Source organism: Humulus lupulus, chromosome 4 (assembly GCF_963169125.1).
Source record: "Humulus lupulus chromosome 4, drHumLupu1.1, whole genome shotgun sequence".
Lineage (NCBI taxonomy): Eukaryota > Viridiplantae > Streptophyta > Magnoliopsida > Rosales > Cannabaceae > Humulus > Humulus lupulus.
The window spans coordinates 250,576,394-250,595,214 of record NC_084796.1 but is presented as its reverse complement, the minus strand read 5'-3'; the positions used below and the strand labels follow the sequence as shown (position 1 = coordinate 250,595,214).

At 29.9% G+C, this 18,821-nt stretch overlaps 2 protein-coding genes across 3 annotated transcripts; one reads left to right on the top strand and one right to left on the bottom strand.

Annotated features, from left to right (window-relative positions):
- Positions 1 to 401: 401 nt before the first annotated feature.
- On the top strand, positions 402 to 2,136 carry LOC133831741 (uncharacterized). 2 transcript variants are annotated; one of them, XM_062262143.1, is made up of 4 exons: positions 402 to 554; positions 694 to 893; positions 1,027 to 1,093; positions 1,328 to 2,136. In XM_062262143.1, the coding sequence occupies exons 2-4, from the start codon at positions 742 to 744 to the stop codon at positions 1,637 to 1,639; spliced, it is 531 nt and encodes a 176-aa protein (XP_062118127.1). In that variant the 5' UTR covers positions 402 to 554; positions 694 to 741; the 3' UTR covers positions 1,640 to 2,136. The 2 variants fall into 2 exon arrangements, with proteins under 2 accessions (XP_062118127.1, XP_062118126.1); XM_062262142.1 differs by having other exon boundaries at positions 1,024 to 1,093.
- An 11,242-nt stretch (positions 2,137 to 13,378) lies between these two features.
- Positions 13,379 to 18,821, bottom strand: LOC133833182 (kinesin-like protein KIN-14C). The gene is given in 18 exon segments (XM_062263432.1): positions 13,379 to 13,885; positions 14,124 to 14,287; positions 14,398 to 14,651; positions 14,748 to 14,912; positions 15,071 to 15,249; positions 15,368 to 15,474; positions 15,601 to 15,780; positions 15,870 to 15,965; positions 16,053 to 16,134; positions 16,247 to 16,656; positions 16,783 to 16,870; positions 16,972 to 17,049; positions 17,168 to 17,251; positions 17,350 to 17,477; positions 17,963 to 18,161; positions 18,273 to 18,383; positions 18,473 to 18,630; positions 18,722 to 18,821. Coding segments are annotated over 18 exon segments (3,054 nt in total). The 3' UTR covers positions 13,379 to 13,414.

The following is an 18,821-nucleotide window of genomic DNA, read 5'->3' as shown; positions in this document are numbered from 1 at the left end:
GGTGCTAATAAACAAGGGGACCTCCAAATATTTGAGACAGATTTTTATTTTGAGTGCATCATTTTGCTCCCATTTTATTTAATTTATATAAAAAAAATAATATTATATATTTAAATTAAAAAAAAAAAAGTTGGGAGAGAAGAGTGCATCATGTGGACCAACTACTCATTCTCACTAATTTTTAATTAATTTAAAAAAAATACAAACAAAAAAGAAAAAGACAGAAAAAAAAAAAAAAAAAAAGCAATCTCCCAAACATAAAATTCAACGATTCCATCTGTCTCTGACTCCACAAAATTATTTTAATCCAACGGCTGAAAAACCACGCGACCACACCAATAACTCTACACCCGACCACACCCGATAACTCATAATTCACTTCATTCCAATCATAAATACCAAAGCCCACCCCAATCCTTATCTTCCTTCTTCCATTTCTCCTTTTTCCTTCAAAGAAAATCTCTGCAATTATTTTTTCTTTTTTCCATTTTTGATTTATTCTCACCTGCTTGAAGATCCCTCCTCTGAAGGAGGAGCCTCTTCGGGTGTCACAGGTATAACTTTTTTCCCTTTTTTTTCGATTAAAGGATCTTGTTCGTACGTGTGGATCTGCGTAGCGATCTCCTGGGTTGTGTTTGTTTGTTTCCCGAGAAAACGTGAGATTTGATGGTATTTTCTCGTCCTTTTACACAGACGTTGTTGAGATCTTGGGATTCTTTTTGAAGAAGAAGAAGAAAAAAGATGAACAGGTGCGCTTACGAGCAGAACGTCGTGACAGGTTGTGAGGGGTCGAGGACGGTGGTTGGCTCTGTCGTTTGCCCTAAACCTCGTCGTTTGGGCCGTTCAAATCATTCCATAAACGACCACATCAGACCTCTTAGATGCCCTAACAAGTATGATTTTTTTTTTTTTTTTTACTCCAAATTTTTTCAAAATTTTCATTTTTAATTTTTTTGAGTAGAAATTTTCAATTTAAATTTTTAGAGTAAAAATATTAATTTTTTTAAAAAATTTCTTTGATAGCAGTCCTTTTCAATCAGAAGGTAGAGACTCTCAAGCAGGAACAGAACTCTTTGATATTATTTTAACAAAGGTACTCTTTCTCTTTGTTTATTTATTTTTTAAAAAATATATTTTTTTATATTTATGATTAAGAGAATAATAAATCAAGTACAGAAAAAAATAATAAAAAAAAGGGCACGGCCGTATGTTTTAATTTGATTTTTTTTTTTAAATTTTAAAGTTGAGATCTTTATGTCGTTTTTAAGATCTTAATGTCGTTTTAGAATATATACGTCGTTTTAAAGATTTTTATGTCGTTTTACAGGGAAATAGTGTAGAGATGATGATTAATAATAACAATAACCAAGTAGCCTCATCGCCACCATACTTCTGTGGTTCTCCACCAAGTAGAGCCTCAAACCCTTTGATCCAAGACGAACAGTTCGGCAACGGTGGTGGCAAGATGATGGGGTTAGTAACACCGACGCCGCCGTCTCCGTCGGCCCGAAAAGCCGGCGGCGGCTCCGGCTCCTGCTCCCGGATGAAATTCGGGCAGAAGCCGGCGGCTGTGCGTATTGAAGGGTTTGATTGTTTGAGCAGAGACAGGAGAAACTGCAGCATATCAGCTGTGGCCTGAATTGGGTTTTTGACCAAAACTATAAACACACTCAAGTTTTGTGAATTAGAGGGTCTTTTTTTCGATGAAGAAGAAGAAGAAGAAGAGAAACTAAAAGCTTAAAGCTTTTTTGGGACTTTGTTTTTTTGGTCTTTTGTAATATTTGTGTATATAAAGGTTGGGTCTTTGTTTGGTTCGAGTTTTTCTTTCGAAAGATGTATCATTGTATATGTAATTATGGTTATGAATCAGATGAGAAATGTTCCATTTTGAGGAATAAAATGAAGCTAGAAGAGGAAGAAGAAGGAGAAGAAGAAGAAGGTATTGTTTATCTTGTTTTTTTTTTTTGGGAGTTTTTTAAACTCTTTTTGACAACTTTCTTAATTGGAAGAAGTTTGTAATCTAATTAAAATTTGAGTCTTTGTGTTCTCATGAATTCTCCATTTTGTAATTTGTGAAGAAATATGGAGGGTATTGAGGACTTTTCAACAAAATATATGGATTTGGATTTTTTGTTATTTATTATTTAATTTTCATGGTTTTTCTGAGTGCCTCGGTTTTCTTTTTTATTTATTGATATAATTAAGTCTGTTCAGAGAAATCACGTGGTATTAAATTCAATGCTTTTCAATGAAGAAAGTAAAATTATGAATAAAATATTTTGGGATTTTTGGATTTCTTGTGTGATGGTGGAGAAAAAAAAATGCCACGGGTGTAATAGAATAAGGTTTTTATTAGGGACCGCTCGTTTTAGGGAAATTTCAATTTTCTATAAGCAATTGGGGCTTCAAATTAAAAAAAAAATTCTATTTATTCACATTTTGATATTCTTTTCATGTTTCTAAAAATACCCCTCTTCTCCACGGAAGCTATAAAAAATGACTCATTATAGTTTTGAATAATTTAGAACTCAAACTCATAACAAGTATCACTTAATATGCTTATAATTGCATTTCGAACAATTTTAGACATGATTTTGAATTTTTTTAGATCTGAAACTTGCAGAAAATTAATTTTGCTCGATGTCAACTCAATGTGGCCTTCAAAATTAAGATTTTTATGAAATAATTGATTTTTTTTGTTGGTGGCTTGATGGTTACTCAATGGTGTTCAATGCGATTCTTGCAAGATTTGTAATTTTTTACTCGAGTATTCGTTTGTGATTATTATTATTTTTTAATTTGGGTATCTTTTCGATTATATACACATTTGGAAAGTTTAAGACTTGAAAGATCTTGAAAAAATACTCAAATTCAAAACAAAACAAAAATCACCCCAAACGGATTCTCGAATGAAAAATTACGTCTATGAAAAGAATCGCATTGAGCAGTATCGAGCAAAGTCAATTTTTTCATGAGAATCTTGATTTTGAAGATCCAATCGAGCTGACATCAAGCACCATCGAACAAAGTCAATTTTCTATAGATTTCAGAGTTTCAAATTTAAAAAAAAAAAACCAAAAAAATCATGCCTAGGTCAATATTGCTCAATGTTAGGTCAATAATTTATAATTTATTGAGAATTTGTGAAAGATCAATATAACTACAATGTACAAAATCAAATAAAAAAATTTATGACGAAAACTGAACGACTCCACTAATAAAGAAAATACTAATAAAGTTTTTTTACACGCAAATAAATAAATAAAATAGGAAAATAAAAAATTCAATAGGCAACATAGAGTTAGGTCCAATTTTAGGGGTTCACTAGAGAATTACCAAATGTTATTAGGTAAAATTTTGGTAAGAAGAAAGAGCCAATAAATGACAAGAAAAGAAAGAACAAAAAAATTACCAAGACGAAATTGAACCTGCAAATAGAAATAAATGTCGCATCTAACTTTCTAAAAGTCCAAAAATAACTAATTAATGACTAATTTAATGTCTACATCATTTTCATTATTGTAATAAATATCATATATTCATCTAAAAAAATAATAAAAACAAATAATATAACATATAGTACTTGACTATTATTTCTTTATCGTCAAGTGTAATTTGCAACAAAACTCCATAGTCGTCGCCGTAGACGGCCCCACGTTATGCTTAGGGTGGGCAACCTTATTTTTAAAAAAAAATGAAATTACAAGTCTTTTTTTATATATATCTTGACATTTATATCCTTTAAAATTTTGCAATTTAATCTTTCTATATATTTGTTGGCATTTACACCCTTCTAAATTTTATGTGTAATGGGCAAATACTCATTTGGTACTTTGTGTTTTATCGAAATACATATTTGGTACCCAATGTTTTCAATAATACTCATATGATATTCTGTAATTTGAAAACCGTACATATTTGGTACCTCAGACTTAAATTTTATCAATATGACAAAACTATCATCAATTATATGAGTTTCAAATTCAAAATTAATTCATTAATTACATATAACTGATGGTAGTTTGGTTATATTGATTAAATTTTATTATTCAATTTTGAATCATGAGTATCAAATATGTACAATTTTAAATTACATGGTACCAGATAAGTATTATCGAAAACATAAGTTACCAAGTCTGTATTTCAATAAAACACAAAGTACCAAATTGTTATATTCCCTACAATAATTTAATTTTTTTATGTATATTTTTATATTTACGCTCCTTATATTTTTTTTTATTTTTGCTTTCGGTGAACAAAACTTCTGGGTTTGCAACTGGTTGTCGCTATCATTGTTTTTAATTATAGTAAATGGTCCAAAATATTTGCATCAAGAAGTTAATGTCCTCATTTTAAAAATTGTAGAGAAATGACTATTTTACATTGTTGATTATCTAAATTGTCATTTTCTATCATTTTTTATTTATTTAAGAGCGTATGACTTTAATATAGTGGTATATGTATATTAGTTTTGTTTAATTAGTTTTTATTTTAAATTTATATTGATTTTTTAAGTTTTTTTATGGGTTGTTAGTATATTATTTTCCAACTAGTATATATGTTTTTTGTTGTATGATATATATATATATATATTTATGGTAGTTAGTTTCTATCTTATCATATATAATGGTATATAATTTTCTATCATGATATATACATTTTAATGGTAGTATATAATTTTGTTAGTATAGTATATACATTTTTTTAGTAATAATTTTGTAAGTTTTGTTGATATATTATTTTTCAACTCAATATATGTATTTTGTGATATGGTATATCATTCAATAACTCATAAAAACCGAAAAAAAATCAGAATAACTTTAAAATAAAAACTAATTAAACAAAATCAATATACATAATATTAAAATATTTATAATAAAATAGTAATTTGGTAATATGTAATATTAAAAAGCTAGTTAGCTATTTTACTACAAAATTAAAAATATTGACATTTACTTACTTTTCACACACCATTAAAAGTCATTTTGCACTAAATCCCTTATATTTATTTTATTATTGGAAGAGAACAAAAGTTTCTGAAATTATTTTTTGTTTTTGTAATTTTGTCAAAATATATTTAAATATATTTTAGACATTATGTCATATACTATCTTCTTATTTGTTTCAAGACCAGTTCACACCCTTTAGATTTAGTTAATACTAAAATAATACTTTGTATTTAGCATATTAGTATAAAAATATACCTTATAATTAAATTCATTTTTAAAATCAAAATATCTCTCTTATACTTACAAGTATCTTTAATATAAAAGAAAATCAAATTTGTAAATTTAAGTATAATAACAAAAAAAATATTTAAGTTATTTTATTAATTAAAAACCTAATATTTGAAGAAATTAATAAATGTGTTTCTTAACGTATTCTTCAATATTTAATTAATTAAAATTTTGACAATTAAACATAAAACAGTGTTTGATAACTCTATTTTTATTTATTATTTTTTAAAAATTTTAATTAAAATTCATTAAATTTTGAAAATAATTTTTTTTCACTTTCAAAATATTTTCAAACCATTTTTTACTTTTTATTTCTTTTTTTCTTCTCTTTTTCAAATCAACACCTCATTTTATATTGTTAAACAAAAAATAAAAATAAAAGTTATCAAACAAATTTATTATTTTTTAAAAATAAAGAAACAAAAATAAAAATAATATTTCCATTTTTGTGTTTAAAAAATTCAAAAACAAAAAATTTACCAAACACAATCATGTTTTGTTTTAATTTTTCTAAATTATGTTTTGGTCCCCCTCCCATTGAGGATGTTTATGGCCTACTTTTATAGAGAAAATGGTTGGCTTAATATGCTATGAAGAGTGGGATATTTTCTTTGTAAAGCTTATAGTTACAACTTAATGCTAGTTGAAATACAAATTGGCAAACTACTTAAAACATGTTTAGTTTCTTAAACTTGTGCATGGTTAACTTAAAATGTTATAATTGAGCTTTTAATGTTGATTGTTTGCTGTCAAATATTCCAAGAGTTAATAACTAATTAATTCTATTTGATCACGATTGTTAGAATTTGATACTCGGATTAATCATGTTGGACCTTACTCGCCTTTCTTCTACTAGCAAAATTGGGTAGACTAATAGGATACACAACTTATAATTTTGTGCGGACTAAAACCATGCACAACATTTGCCTTTAATGCTTTCACCATTTTTAACCCTGCGAGCAAATTCAACGCTCTGAACCATTCTAATTTACCTTCTCTAATCATGGTCTTCTAACTTTTCTGGTTAGTGATATGCTCGAACTACCTGCAATATATTATAGCCCAATAGAATAGTACACACACCAAAACAGAGCTGAAATTGGAGAGAGTTGTTATTGAAAAGGAAATGGGCAAAGTCACAAAGTACAATCTCCACAGGATTTCGAGAGCCTGGGACCCTCCGGGTGCAAGAGACTATTCTCAAGTTCAAGCATGCCCTCGCTCTCTCACTGCACGTATTCTATATCAGCCAAATACAACTAATTACGAAATTATAAAATTACCCTTCCTTACCCCAAACAGCAGCTACTGCACTAAACTTGACTCTCACATACATGTCTTCCTCTCCTAGCATATGCGAATCTTATCTCAGGCCTATCAGTTGGCTTGTGCACTCAAACACAAAATCAGTTAGTGCTTGTCCTTATATGACCGTCATTAGATAGTATGTTACTTTGTACCGGCACAACTCGATAGGCCATATTAATGATTGTTTGAATGCATCTGATTTTAAAACTTGCCTTAGAGGCTAGTCAGTAAGAACTTTGATAAGATAAACTTGAAAATTAGGGTTCAACTTCTTGGATGCAAGCAATAAACGCGAGCTTTTCTATAAGAGAATTTGTGCAACTTGTTTCAACACTTGTGAGATTATGCATTATCCTCCACATGAAGAAACATGGGAGCCTATATTTAATTGTTAACACATTTATATAAATTTGTAAGCCACACATAATTATTAGAATATATATATCATTTGATAATTTTTTTTACAGGGGCTTCACTTTAAGCCCTACCGGTGAGGCTCTCAGTGTTCTTGACCCGTGAGCAGTTTTTTGCGCGATTTTTTTTATGATTGTGTACATTGTAGCTATTTAGAGTATCCTGCAAATTTTCAGAAAATTCCGAATAGTTTATATTACCGAAAACTAGGTTCAAACATATTGCTTTCCAAGCGCATAAAAAAAATTAGTCACGTGTGCAACAACACGTTTAAACTTAGTTTTCAATACTGTAAACTATTCATAATTTTTTGAAAATTTGCAGGATACTCTAAATAGCTACAATATACACGGTCATAAAAAAAATCGCGCCAAAAACTGTTCACGGGTCGAGAATAATGAGAGCCCTACCAGTAAAGCTCAAAGTAAAACTCCTATAAAAGAATTCGCCATATATCATTTCTCAAGTACAATAAAGTTTTTGTAAATTTGTATGTCACACATTATTATTATATCATTTCGTACAATCACATATTAAATATTATATTTTCACAAATCATGCATTAGATTATCATAAAAAAAATACAAAATTATACTATTTTTTAAGCAAAATAATATTGACATGACATTTTCATCAATCAATTACCTTACTCTAGAGTCACAATACCATACGGCACCTTAACATACTATTCAACAAGATTTGATGTGCATTCCTAAGAGCACTTGGTCCCATCAAGTCTTAACGTTTTATCATGTGCTAATGATAAATGAATGATCCATAGTCCACTTTCTTATACATCTCCAAACAACTCATATATATATATATATATATAAATATAAATATATAAATATACTAGTGAAAATCATACACCATATGATATTATGAGTATTTTTTATTAGATATTTTTGGTGCGAGAGAAATATCAAATAAGAAAAGTCGTAGTGTTATTTTATTTGTAGAAGCCTGATTTCAAGTTATAAGATTAATATATTAATTGAAATTTGCTAAATTAATTAAGTTGTGACACATGTCTTATAGTCAATTGATGTAAAGTATTTTACTAAAATAATAAAATTTCATTATCATTTTTTATTCAATGAATAATGTTATTGATTTGTATGCAGTAACATGAAATAAAACGAAACAAAATAGAAAACGACAAAGAGAAAAGAATAACAAACTACGGTTAATTGACAAATATAAATCTGTGTGGGTCCCGTTGACAACTTTTTTTAAAATAAAAATTACTTAAAAACAAAATAATCTAACGAACAACCCATATTCACGCTTTTATATATTTAATAAGAGAAATGATATGTGCTACTAAAATATGCACCCAAACATTATACATACTAACGTGTCATTGCTTTTTAAAATAATAAGTCACAGTTTTAATAAATGTGATTAGCTAGACTAAACTACCATATCACTATGTGTAATATTCGAGTGTATATTTTAGGTCATATTTAATAGATATATAAATAAGAGTAATGATATGTGCACCCAAAATATACACTCAAACATTACATACAGTGATATGACAATTTAACTTAGCTAATCATATTTAACTGTTTTAAAAAGTAGTGACCCATCATTGTGTATAATATTTAAGTACATATTTTGGTGCTGTTTGGTAACCATTAAAAAAACAGTTTTTTATTTATTTAATTAAAAATTTGATAATTAAACATAAAATAGCGTTTGGTAACTCTATTTTTTTAAATTTTAAACAAAATTTATTAAATTTTGAAAATAGAAAATTTTCACTTTCAAAATTTTTTTAAACAGTTTTCATTTTTTCCTTCTCTTCTTCAAATTAACACAAAAAATAAAAATAAAAGTTATCAAACACGTTTATTAGTTTTTGTTTTTAAAAACAAAAAATAAAAATAATTACCAAACATATTTTTATTTTTTTGTTTAAAAAATTTAAAAACAAAAATTTTACCAAACGGATCCTTTGAGTACACATTCCTCTCTAAATAAAGCCATGTTATGTTATGATAACAATTTCTTGGAAGCATCGTGTGAGGGTTGAGAAGTAGAAAGAATGGAGGTTGTGGTGGGGCCTATTTGTTTGGTAGTGTGTGGACAATGGATGCTAGTACATGATGACGTGGAAGATTGGATTGGTACTAAACTAAAGTGTGAAATGAATGGTGTAAAAAACCAAAAGAAAAAGAGAGAAAGAGGTAGGGCCCATCATAGAGGTAGGGCCCATTATGATGATATTGATGGCTACATACAAGTTGGGCCGAAAAGGCCCAAAATGGGTTGTATTGTATGAATGATTGAATGAGTGAGTTAGTGGTTGAAAAGTATTAAAAGGGTGAAATGCAATGCAATGGTGATGTGGCCAGGTCAGCTGCTGATGTGGCAAAGCTATCTGTTTTAGGACAGAGCCGACATTAACATCTCAATGCATAGCACACGCCTCTTCACCACTACCAACTCTTACTCTTTCATCTAGTTGGTTGGTCTGCAATTTGTTTAAACCTAATTTATCACAAAACTTGAGAATTGTCAATTTTGCCTTTGTATTTTTTCTGAATACGTGATCGATTCTTGTATTTTGTTAAATGATAATTCAGATATTATATTTTGCAAAATAGATCAAAATAGTATCATAGATCATAAATTCGATTTTAGTTAAAATATTTTCAAGGGTTTATACTTTTTTTGACCCTATGTTTTTCTCCATTATCTGTTTGGACCCTGTGTTTTGACAAATTACTTTTTGGACCCTATGTTTTGTAAAATGGTTAAAATAGAACCCTAAACTCAATTTTGATGAAGAAAAAATTGAATGTAACAACCCAGTTTTTAAGCAGAATGATTTTATTTTTGTTTTGAATTGTTAGTTTGATAAATTATTTGTGATTTTAGTTGAGAAAACATTGACCAAAATCAAGTTTAGGGTTCTATTTTAACTATTTTACAAAACATAGGGTCCAAAAAGTAATTTGTCAAAACACGAGGTCCAAACAGGTAATGGAAAAAAACATAGGGTCAAAAAATATATAAACCCTATTTTCAATTATAAGATTAAATGTAGTTTGGTGATACGATGGGTTCATGAAAACACAGAAGTAGGTACTAATTTTGACCAAAATCGGATGTAGGTACTAATTGTTAATAATATAAGTTTGATTAATATGTAAGGGTAGTTTAGTCTTTTAGTCTCTCATTATTTTGGCTATATATTTTATTGCTCTTGTACTCTTATTTTGATATCTTTCGATATAATGAAAACCTAGCATCCCTTTTAATTCTCTCTCAAATCTCCCTTTGCCTATTTTGCAAAATTATCACTAATTTGATTCATTTTGTACAACATAAGGTTTGAATTGTCATTTAATAAGAGGAAATGATCGGGTATTCAGAAAAAACACTAAGTATAAAATTGATAAACTACCGAAATTATTATATTCTTGAGGTATTATGTATCACAAATGGTCAAAGACAACTATCTTTATTATTTTTAAGATAAACTACTCAAATTATATGTTTTTTTTTTCTTTTCAAAACTAATCATGAATTATATTCTATTCCCATAAATTATAAAATCTAAATTTTCAATAATCAAAATGGACAAAATTCACGTTGAATTATTATACCTTATTAAAAAATTAGGTAAGAATACAATAATAACTTGAGAAATACATGGCTTTTTATTTGAAATCTTTCTCATAATTTTGTAGATAATTTTCTACATAGTCAAATACCGACATAATATAGTAGTCAATAAAGTCATGACACAAGAAACCAGAAAGTAAGTGATCAGATTGATTTATTAAAATAAAAGAATTGTTTAGAATTGAAATCAAAGGACTTTTTGAAACAAAACAAAATTTAAATAGAAAAAAAAACCAGAATTGTAAGAGCTTTTTGGTCATGATATTATTTGGTCTTCATTCTACTAAACTTTCTACTTACCTTATCAAGTATCACAAATTAATTAGAGTAATCGGCGAAAATGTCATCTTTTTTTATTCTGGTCTAGTTTTGATAATTTTTTGTAAAATGATATCTATGTAAAATTTCGACTGACTATCTAAAAATATTGATCAATTGTCTGAATTTTTTTACTAGCTATCTTGAAAATTTTCAACCAGACTATCTGAAGTGTCGGAGGTCATTTTACAAAAAATTATCAAAACTAGGCCAATAAAAAAATATGCGATTTTGACAAGGGACCCAATTAATTAATTACAAAGCTCTTTCATTTGTCACTAACAGAGATTACATTGTTATGTATTTTAAAATACTATTAATATTAATGTTACAAACAAATTTTTTTTTAAAAATGTTACAACAAACAAAGAATAGCTGGTTTAATATTTCTAAACAAGACAAAAACAGAAGACAACTATATATGGTATAAAAAATCAAAAAATAAAAATAAATGAATAAAAGAATAGGGTGACAAACACTAATGTTACTGCCATGGTCTGCTTCGAGACTTAGTTGGAGTTGAGTTAACACTAGAAGTCTTTTTCATACCTGGAAAATAGCAAAAAAATTAGTATAAAAAAAATAAAAGGTTTATACATTTTTTGGACCTTGTGTTTTGTTTCATTATTTGTTTGGATCATGCGTTTTGACAAATTACTTTTTGGGTCCTATATTTTATAAAATAGTTCAAATAGAATCCTAAACACGATTTTGGTCAAAGTTTTCTCAATTGAAATCACAAATAATTCAATAAACTAACAATTAAGAACAAAATAAAATCATTCTACTTAAAAATTATATTGTTATATTCAATTTTTTTCATCAAAATTGAATTTAGGAATCTATTTGAACAAATTTACAAGATATAAGGTCCAAAAATGAATTTTTTAAAACACACTATCAAAAAAAAGTATAAACTCTCATATCTTTGTGTATGAATATGATTTATATTTTATATTCTTTTTTTACTCTTTGTTTTGATCTTGAATTCTCCTATGAAAATTTTAGTTACGAAAATGTATCTTATAATCTTATAAGTGACCTTTTTTTTTTTTAATATTTATTCTTTTTGGGTATAATTATAATACGTAGTCCTAAATATTATAAAATTTTACTATAATTAAGTTTATTTTAAAAAAAATAAGATAAAAAGAAAACATTTAAATTCATTTTTTTATCCTACTAAAATCAATGTTACAATGTAAATATTGTGTTATATTTGACACAAAAAATCAATATATTATATATTTAGCACAATTTCACAATTGTAAAAAATGTTGTAAAATTTAATATTTCATTAATTTTGATTTGATATTTATTGAAAATATACAAAAACTAATCATTTTTTTATATTTTATTATTGATGGTATATGATAATAATAAAATAATAAGTTAAAAAGTATAGCATTTAATGAAAATAGATAAAAATAATAAAAATGACGTAAAAGTAAATAAAAAAGTGTATCATTTATGGCGATGCAAAATATAAATTTGACCCGACTTTTAGCATTAGCCAAATTCGTAAAATTTCTTAGCTATGATTTTTAACACTTAATTTAGATATGGCTATAAATTATATAGATTATAGTGTTTACATACTTGGTGAAGATTTGGGGGAGCCCTTTGACAATGGTGAAGTAGATGAAGCACTGTGCTCTGGTTTTTGAGAAATTCTAGCAACTGATCCAAGTCTGCACTCGATTAGAAAAATGTGGTTTCAAATGTTTTAACAAAAAATTCTCTCAAGTAAAATCATTCAAGCAAAAAGATAAAAAAAAAAAACATAGAATAAAATTATTCTAGCAAAACTCTAGATTAAATCAAAGCATGTCTTAACAGCTTGTTTTACTAAAAAAATTTAAAATGTTAAATCAAAATTAAAAGAAAAAAAAGATATTCTTACTTTGTTTTATTACTTTTATATATTTATTTTGCAAATTTCTTAGCTCTTAGGTAGGTAGGTACTTAAGAACTAATGTTGTTCAAGGCATTGATTCTCATTCTTCAAGCTCTTCAATAGGTCTCATGTTTAAGAAATATTTCCAATTTATGTTTCCTTCTTCTATAGATCAAATTTGATCTGGTGTTGTACTAAAAGATTTGGTTGAAACAAGTACAACAAAATATGTTTGATTAAAAAAGAAACAAGCAAAAAGCAATGAAAATAATTCGGATTGGCCCTGGTTCGTTTAGAAAATATGGTTAGAGGAACTATGAGTGGGGCAATTAGGCCTAAATTGATACCGACCCTTCAGAATTCGGTAACTTCAACTACATTAACAACTACTTATGAATCATTCATTTGACTTTCCACTAATGCACCAAAGTAGGTTGGAAACGGTACGGATGAATCTAATCGACAAATTTTTTAGCTCAGTAGAAACAAAACGCTTTTCCTAAGGATTCTTTAAAATAGAAATAGAGAGCGAAGTAACTATAAAAAGTGTTAGAATCCCCTTCTTTTCTATAAGGATTGTCTAGCACATTTTAAAGCTTAAAGCTTACCTTTCTGAGTTATTTGACTTGGCAACTTCAGCCAAAACAGCATTTTCAGCTGAGCCATCAGTGTCTGCTCCAATAGAAAGACCACCATCAGAAATGTCACTTAATCTCTCATCATAATCACCATGATCTCCAAACCTTAATGGCTCGTGATCATGATCGCCTGCGTGAACATTCTGACCTCTATCATCTTGTTGTAGTTTATGGTTGTCCTCCTCCATGGACTGTTGGGAATCACTGTGATCTGAAGAGTTGTCATGATCAGAAGCTGCCTTTTCAGTTGGTCTTAAGCTTTTTACACTCGAAGGGTTTCGACTGCTGTTCTTCGAACCTGTCCCTCCAACAGTTTCTCTGCTTGAAGAAGGAGAAGTGTACCTCAGCAGTGAGCCTGTTCCTGGATGAACTTTAAGTAATTGCAGCCTCTCAATCTCTTCATCTTTCTTAGCAATGGTGTTCCTTAGAGAAGCTACCTATAGAGCCAACAAATAGAGTTGATAAGTTTCATTTTTTTTAATGATATCATGTGTTTCTACTTGAAACCACAGCATTTCCATTGAGCCAAAGATCTTCATAACTATTTCAATGCAACATAATAGTGCAATTATTGCTATGGTGTCCAGCATTACTTGATGCAACATACGATAATCGGTGCAGGTTAATATTGAATCCCATGTATTATAATCAAACACCATATTATAAAAGTGGAACCTGCTCAACTAACTCCCTCACATCTCTTCCCTCTTTGTTACTTCTTGCAGCGCCGAGCTCAACTCCAGACACCCTTTCGGCAAATTTCAAAGTACTCATAGTTTCGGAATATGAATTCACATCTGGATTAAGCTGCACAAACATGAGTGTTTTTGCTTGCCCTCCTGTCATTAAAAAAAAGGGTGTAAGCTTTTGGAAAAAAGAGAATTATAAGCAAAGCTGTTATGCAACTCAAGCCAAGTTTTTTTACTACAAGGATCAAAGAAATAAATACCCAGAGAGCTTTGAAGTACTTGAGTGAGCTTGCTATTTCTATATGGAACATGAGAACTCTTATGTGCCAGAGCAAAAATGACATCTCCAAGAGCTGATAATGATTTGTTTATGTGTTGTGCTTCCTTAAGTCTATCACCAGTTACTTCTGATCGATCCACTCTTTCGCTTCCTGCAAGATCTACCAGGTGAAGATTACCATGCAAGGTAGAGCCGGTCTTTGAATCCAACCCGCGAACATGAATGGTGACACAACTGTAATACATGCACACATCTAAAGAATCAAAATCACAACTCAATAGAAAACTCAAAAACAGTTTAAAACACTTATAATAACAGTTATTCACTAACCTATGTGAACGACTACTTCTTTCATTTAATGCAGTAGAACTAACAGATCTGTTCTTTAGTCCAATATCCATCAGTTCTATAACATCTGAGGTTGATTTGACAGGGTGCATGCTAGCATCAGGAACAGCTAATCCATTGGGTTGATATTGAGTCACAATCCCAAGTGTGTGCAAATCAAGGGAAACAATGGATACTTAAGATAACATTTAAATTCTAAGTTCAATGACAGAAGAAAAGTAAAGATAATAAATGCTATTGAAAGATCAAAACTTATAACAAACAAGGAGTTGGTGCAAAATCCAACATATGTAAGAAAAGGATATTTCTTCTGAGAAGTATCACTTGATAGCAAATCCCTCACTTGTTCATTGTATATTTCAACCATTTGAACCCCAATTTCATATGAAATTGAGCTTCTTCTTGTCTGAGAGATGCTGAAAAGATCACTTAAAGCTCGATAGTTCACACCCCAATTCTCTTTAGATGATCCATTGGGACCAGTCTGAGAGGAAAGGAAAAGAACTTGAAAGTTCTAGTGAGTTTGAAGGACTACAAAAGAACATTTTAAGTATAACATCATGAAAAAACAAAGACATGAGATCTGAAAATAAGAGCAATACCATAGTGTAGGTCTTTCCCGAACCAGTTTGACCATAGGCAAATATGCATACATTATAACCGTCCAGAACAGATCGGATCAATGGTTGCGTGTCAGAAAATACATCCGCTGCCAACAATCGAAAGATTTAGAGATGTTGAGCTTCAAACTTGTACAAAGACCTTTTGAGTTGAACATACAAATACTTGGGGTAACATGAAACAAACAAATTAAAGAAACAATTTAGAAGAAAACCTTGAGTTGAGGCTTGACCATAAACCTTGTTAAATTTGAACAACCTATGACCATCTTTGCCTGGTTTGGAGGGATTTGCAATTACCAACTCCCCATTTTCATCAATATGTTCTATAGTTGTCCTTCTTTCCCTTTGTCCAGGTAGAAATGGCCTTATCCGGCAATAGACTCTAATGTTTCCTGCAAAATGAAAATGAAGAAGAAAAGTCAAATGATGCATACATTAAAAAAGAACAAACTAAGTATAATTAAGTGATAATAACATGTACCCTTCAATTCTTGCAGTTCATTGAATATCTTTCGATTTTCAGCAAGAACAGTGTGATAGTTTTGAGCTGCATCAGCTAATGTTTTGAGCTTGACTCCTGAACAAGAAAGCTTCAAATCATGAGAACAAAACTTTTCAAGTGTATGAAACTGAAGTAACAAGAATTTCAGTTGAAATAACCGACCTAAGTTATTAACTTCCTCTGTATAGGTTCTTTTTGCTTTTATAATTTCTTGCTTAATGGAATCTGAGGATAACCTCAAGTCCTGAAGTACACATAATGACATAATTATAGTGTTACAAGGCTTAAATGTTAAAATAATAACACAATTAAAGAGAATTTGTATATATACACACACAAGACTATTGTAAGTTTACCTGTAGTGCACCAAACTGAAACTCCATAAAGCTTTGGTAAATGTGTTCTTTCTTACTCCAGCTCTGGCTTTTGGTCTCCGAATATGACTGTAACTCGTTCACTTTATTCTTTGAATCTTCCAAGAGTTGCTCAAGTGCTTTTAACCTTTCTTCAAGCTCATATGAAGAACTCTTAGCTTCTTTTTCCAACTCTAAGCAACGCAGTTCATACATATTTTTTGTCATTTCTAGTTCTTGCTTTAATGCTGAAATTTCGACATTGCTTTGATCGTTTTCTTTTGTCAACTTGATTATACTCTCATCCTCATCTTCCTTCTTCTCTTCCTTGTTGGTCTTCCTATTCTGTCATAAAGAGAAGTTCATATGAAAGATATTATCAAACATATCCACTTCAATGCATATTCTTTTGACTGCTCAAAATGATGATATTAAAAGATCTATGCTTTCTCATTTCATTTTTTTATAGCAACCTACACACAAGTTTTATGTAAAAAAAAAAAAAAAGAAGTTCAATGCCAAATCATATCATACCTCACTTTCTTCATTAGTCCCAGATGCAAGAGCTTCAAGAACTCTGATTCTAGACTGGTACTTCTCTTCGCGAGCCTTATAAAGATTGTTTTGCTGCAGGCACAAAAACCCTTATGAAATTAATACAAAACATTCTAAAAGAATTCATTTTTTCAAAACAAAAAAACTTAACTGTATGGCTTAACATATATTACAGTTCTCAAATGTTCTGCCTGAGTTGATATGCGCCTTTCGATCTCTTGCACAACCTTTCTCAACAAACACGCCACACGCTGCAAAAAAAAAAAAGAAAAAAGACTCTCTTCTAAACAAAAAGTAGTACACTCAACACATGTGTAGATACAAAAGCATACATAATAGTTTACATTCTGTGCTCTCTAGTAGCCTTACATGGGGTATTTCGCTATTGTTTCGCTCTACACTTTCATCCAAAATGCCATTGACAACACTTAAAAGCGACTGAGTTGGAGCATTCTGCAATAAAAGATGCTGAAATGCATTAAAGATGAATTGAAGAAGAGCTCATGAAAAGACATCTGATGGTTTAGAAGATCACAAATAAGTAAACCAACATCTAAGCTGTTAGATTTCATCATCTCTGAGATTCTGGAAGCAGGGAGATCCATGTATCGCCCTTGTTTAAGCTGAAACACCTCGTGAAACTTGTAACCACCAACATGTGTTAAAGTAGCTGAAGGTTCTGTGGAAGATAAAATTGCATGAAATCTCAAAGTACATGATGTTAGAATTCCTATTCTAAGTATGGAAAATATTGCCATTAATAGACCATAATCTTCTCAACATAGTCAGCATTAAAACTAGTTACCCAAATACATATGGTAAGTATCGGTCCCTAAGCTTCCTGCTCATTTTTCATTTTTTTCAGAAACACCATCAAAGAGAGCAAGTGAGAGCTTGGAATATCGAACACCGTACTATTCTATTTCCTTTTTATTTTGCAAATTTAAAGATCGCGAGTGAATTTGCATCAATAGCTGTTAGCTGGAGATACACATTCCTTAGCCCTTAATCTATTTCATTGTACATTCTCATTCAGTTTTTCTGCATAGTTATATGATTATGGATTTAGTCTAACATATGAAGTATCTAGTCCTTTTGCTAGTTCTCATACTCATGTCATATCAACTAAAACAACTTCATATGAACGAAGAAAAGAAGACTTGCCTGACAAAATAGGACTTTTTAGTGTTCGCTGAAATTTCGATTCAGACAATACTTTCCTCTTCTCTTCTCCTGATAATGGAGAAGAATAGCCACCCTTGGGGCTTTGAGATTTGGGAGTTGAGCTAGCTACGAATAAGCTATCTTCGGTGAACCGCTTCTTGAGTGTTAAAAGACAACCTATAACATTCTTCACAGACCCCTGCAAGGTATCAAATTCATCAATGAGAGAATAAGCATATGAAAACAACATCCAACTTATGATCCATTTACTAAAACAATCATTAAGTTTCAATTTGTTTATGATGAATACCTTATCTAGATCTGACATTTCGAACCTGGGAATCCCAAGTTCATCCATAGCTGCAAGAAATCTTGTAACATTTTCTGAGCTTGACAATGAAGAAAGATCCTTGTCACCTCCCTGGAATTCAACTACCATCCAATCAGTAACACAATTTTACTCAAAAACTAGAAATTGAAGAAAGAAAACAGCAACTTTTTTCAACAAACCTTGTCCAAAAAACCAGGTCTGATCCTGTTAAGTATTCGACATAATACACTACCATCAATCAAGATTGCTCTCAAGTCCTCATTTGAAGCATTTAGTGATAAATTTAGACTAGGAAGTATACTATTTATCCACTCCACCAAACTTCTTCTCTGCTTAGCTGCGGACAATTTGAGAAGAATGTGTGTGAAAATGTCAAATTATGGTAGAACAAAACAAGCATAAAATGCAAGGAAAACTATCACCCTTGCCTTCAAATTCACCATTGCTTGTTACAAATTGTGCAGAACAATCCCCATTAGCAGATACATTCGAGTTTCTACCTTGTTCTTTTGCGCGATAATCGGTCAT

Excerpts from the sequence above, each read along its gene's own strand:
- LOC133831741 (XM_062262142.1), top strand. The coding sequence starts at position 742 with ATGAACAGGTGCGCTTACGAGCAGAACGTCGTGACAGGTTGTGAGGGG. Across the intron at positions 894-1,023 it reads CCTCTTAGATGCCCTAACAA|CAGTCCTTTTCAATCAGAAG; the intron begins GTATGATTTTTT and ends TTTCTTTGATAG. Across the intron at positions 1,094-1,327 it reads TTGATATTATTTTAACAAAG|GGAAATAGTGTAGAGATGAT; the intron begins GTACTCTTTCTC and ends GTCGTTTTACAG.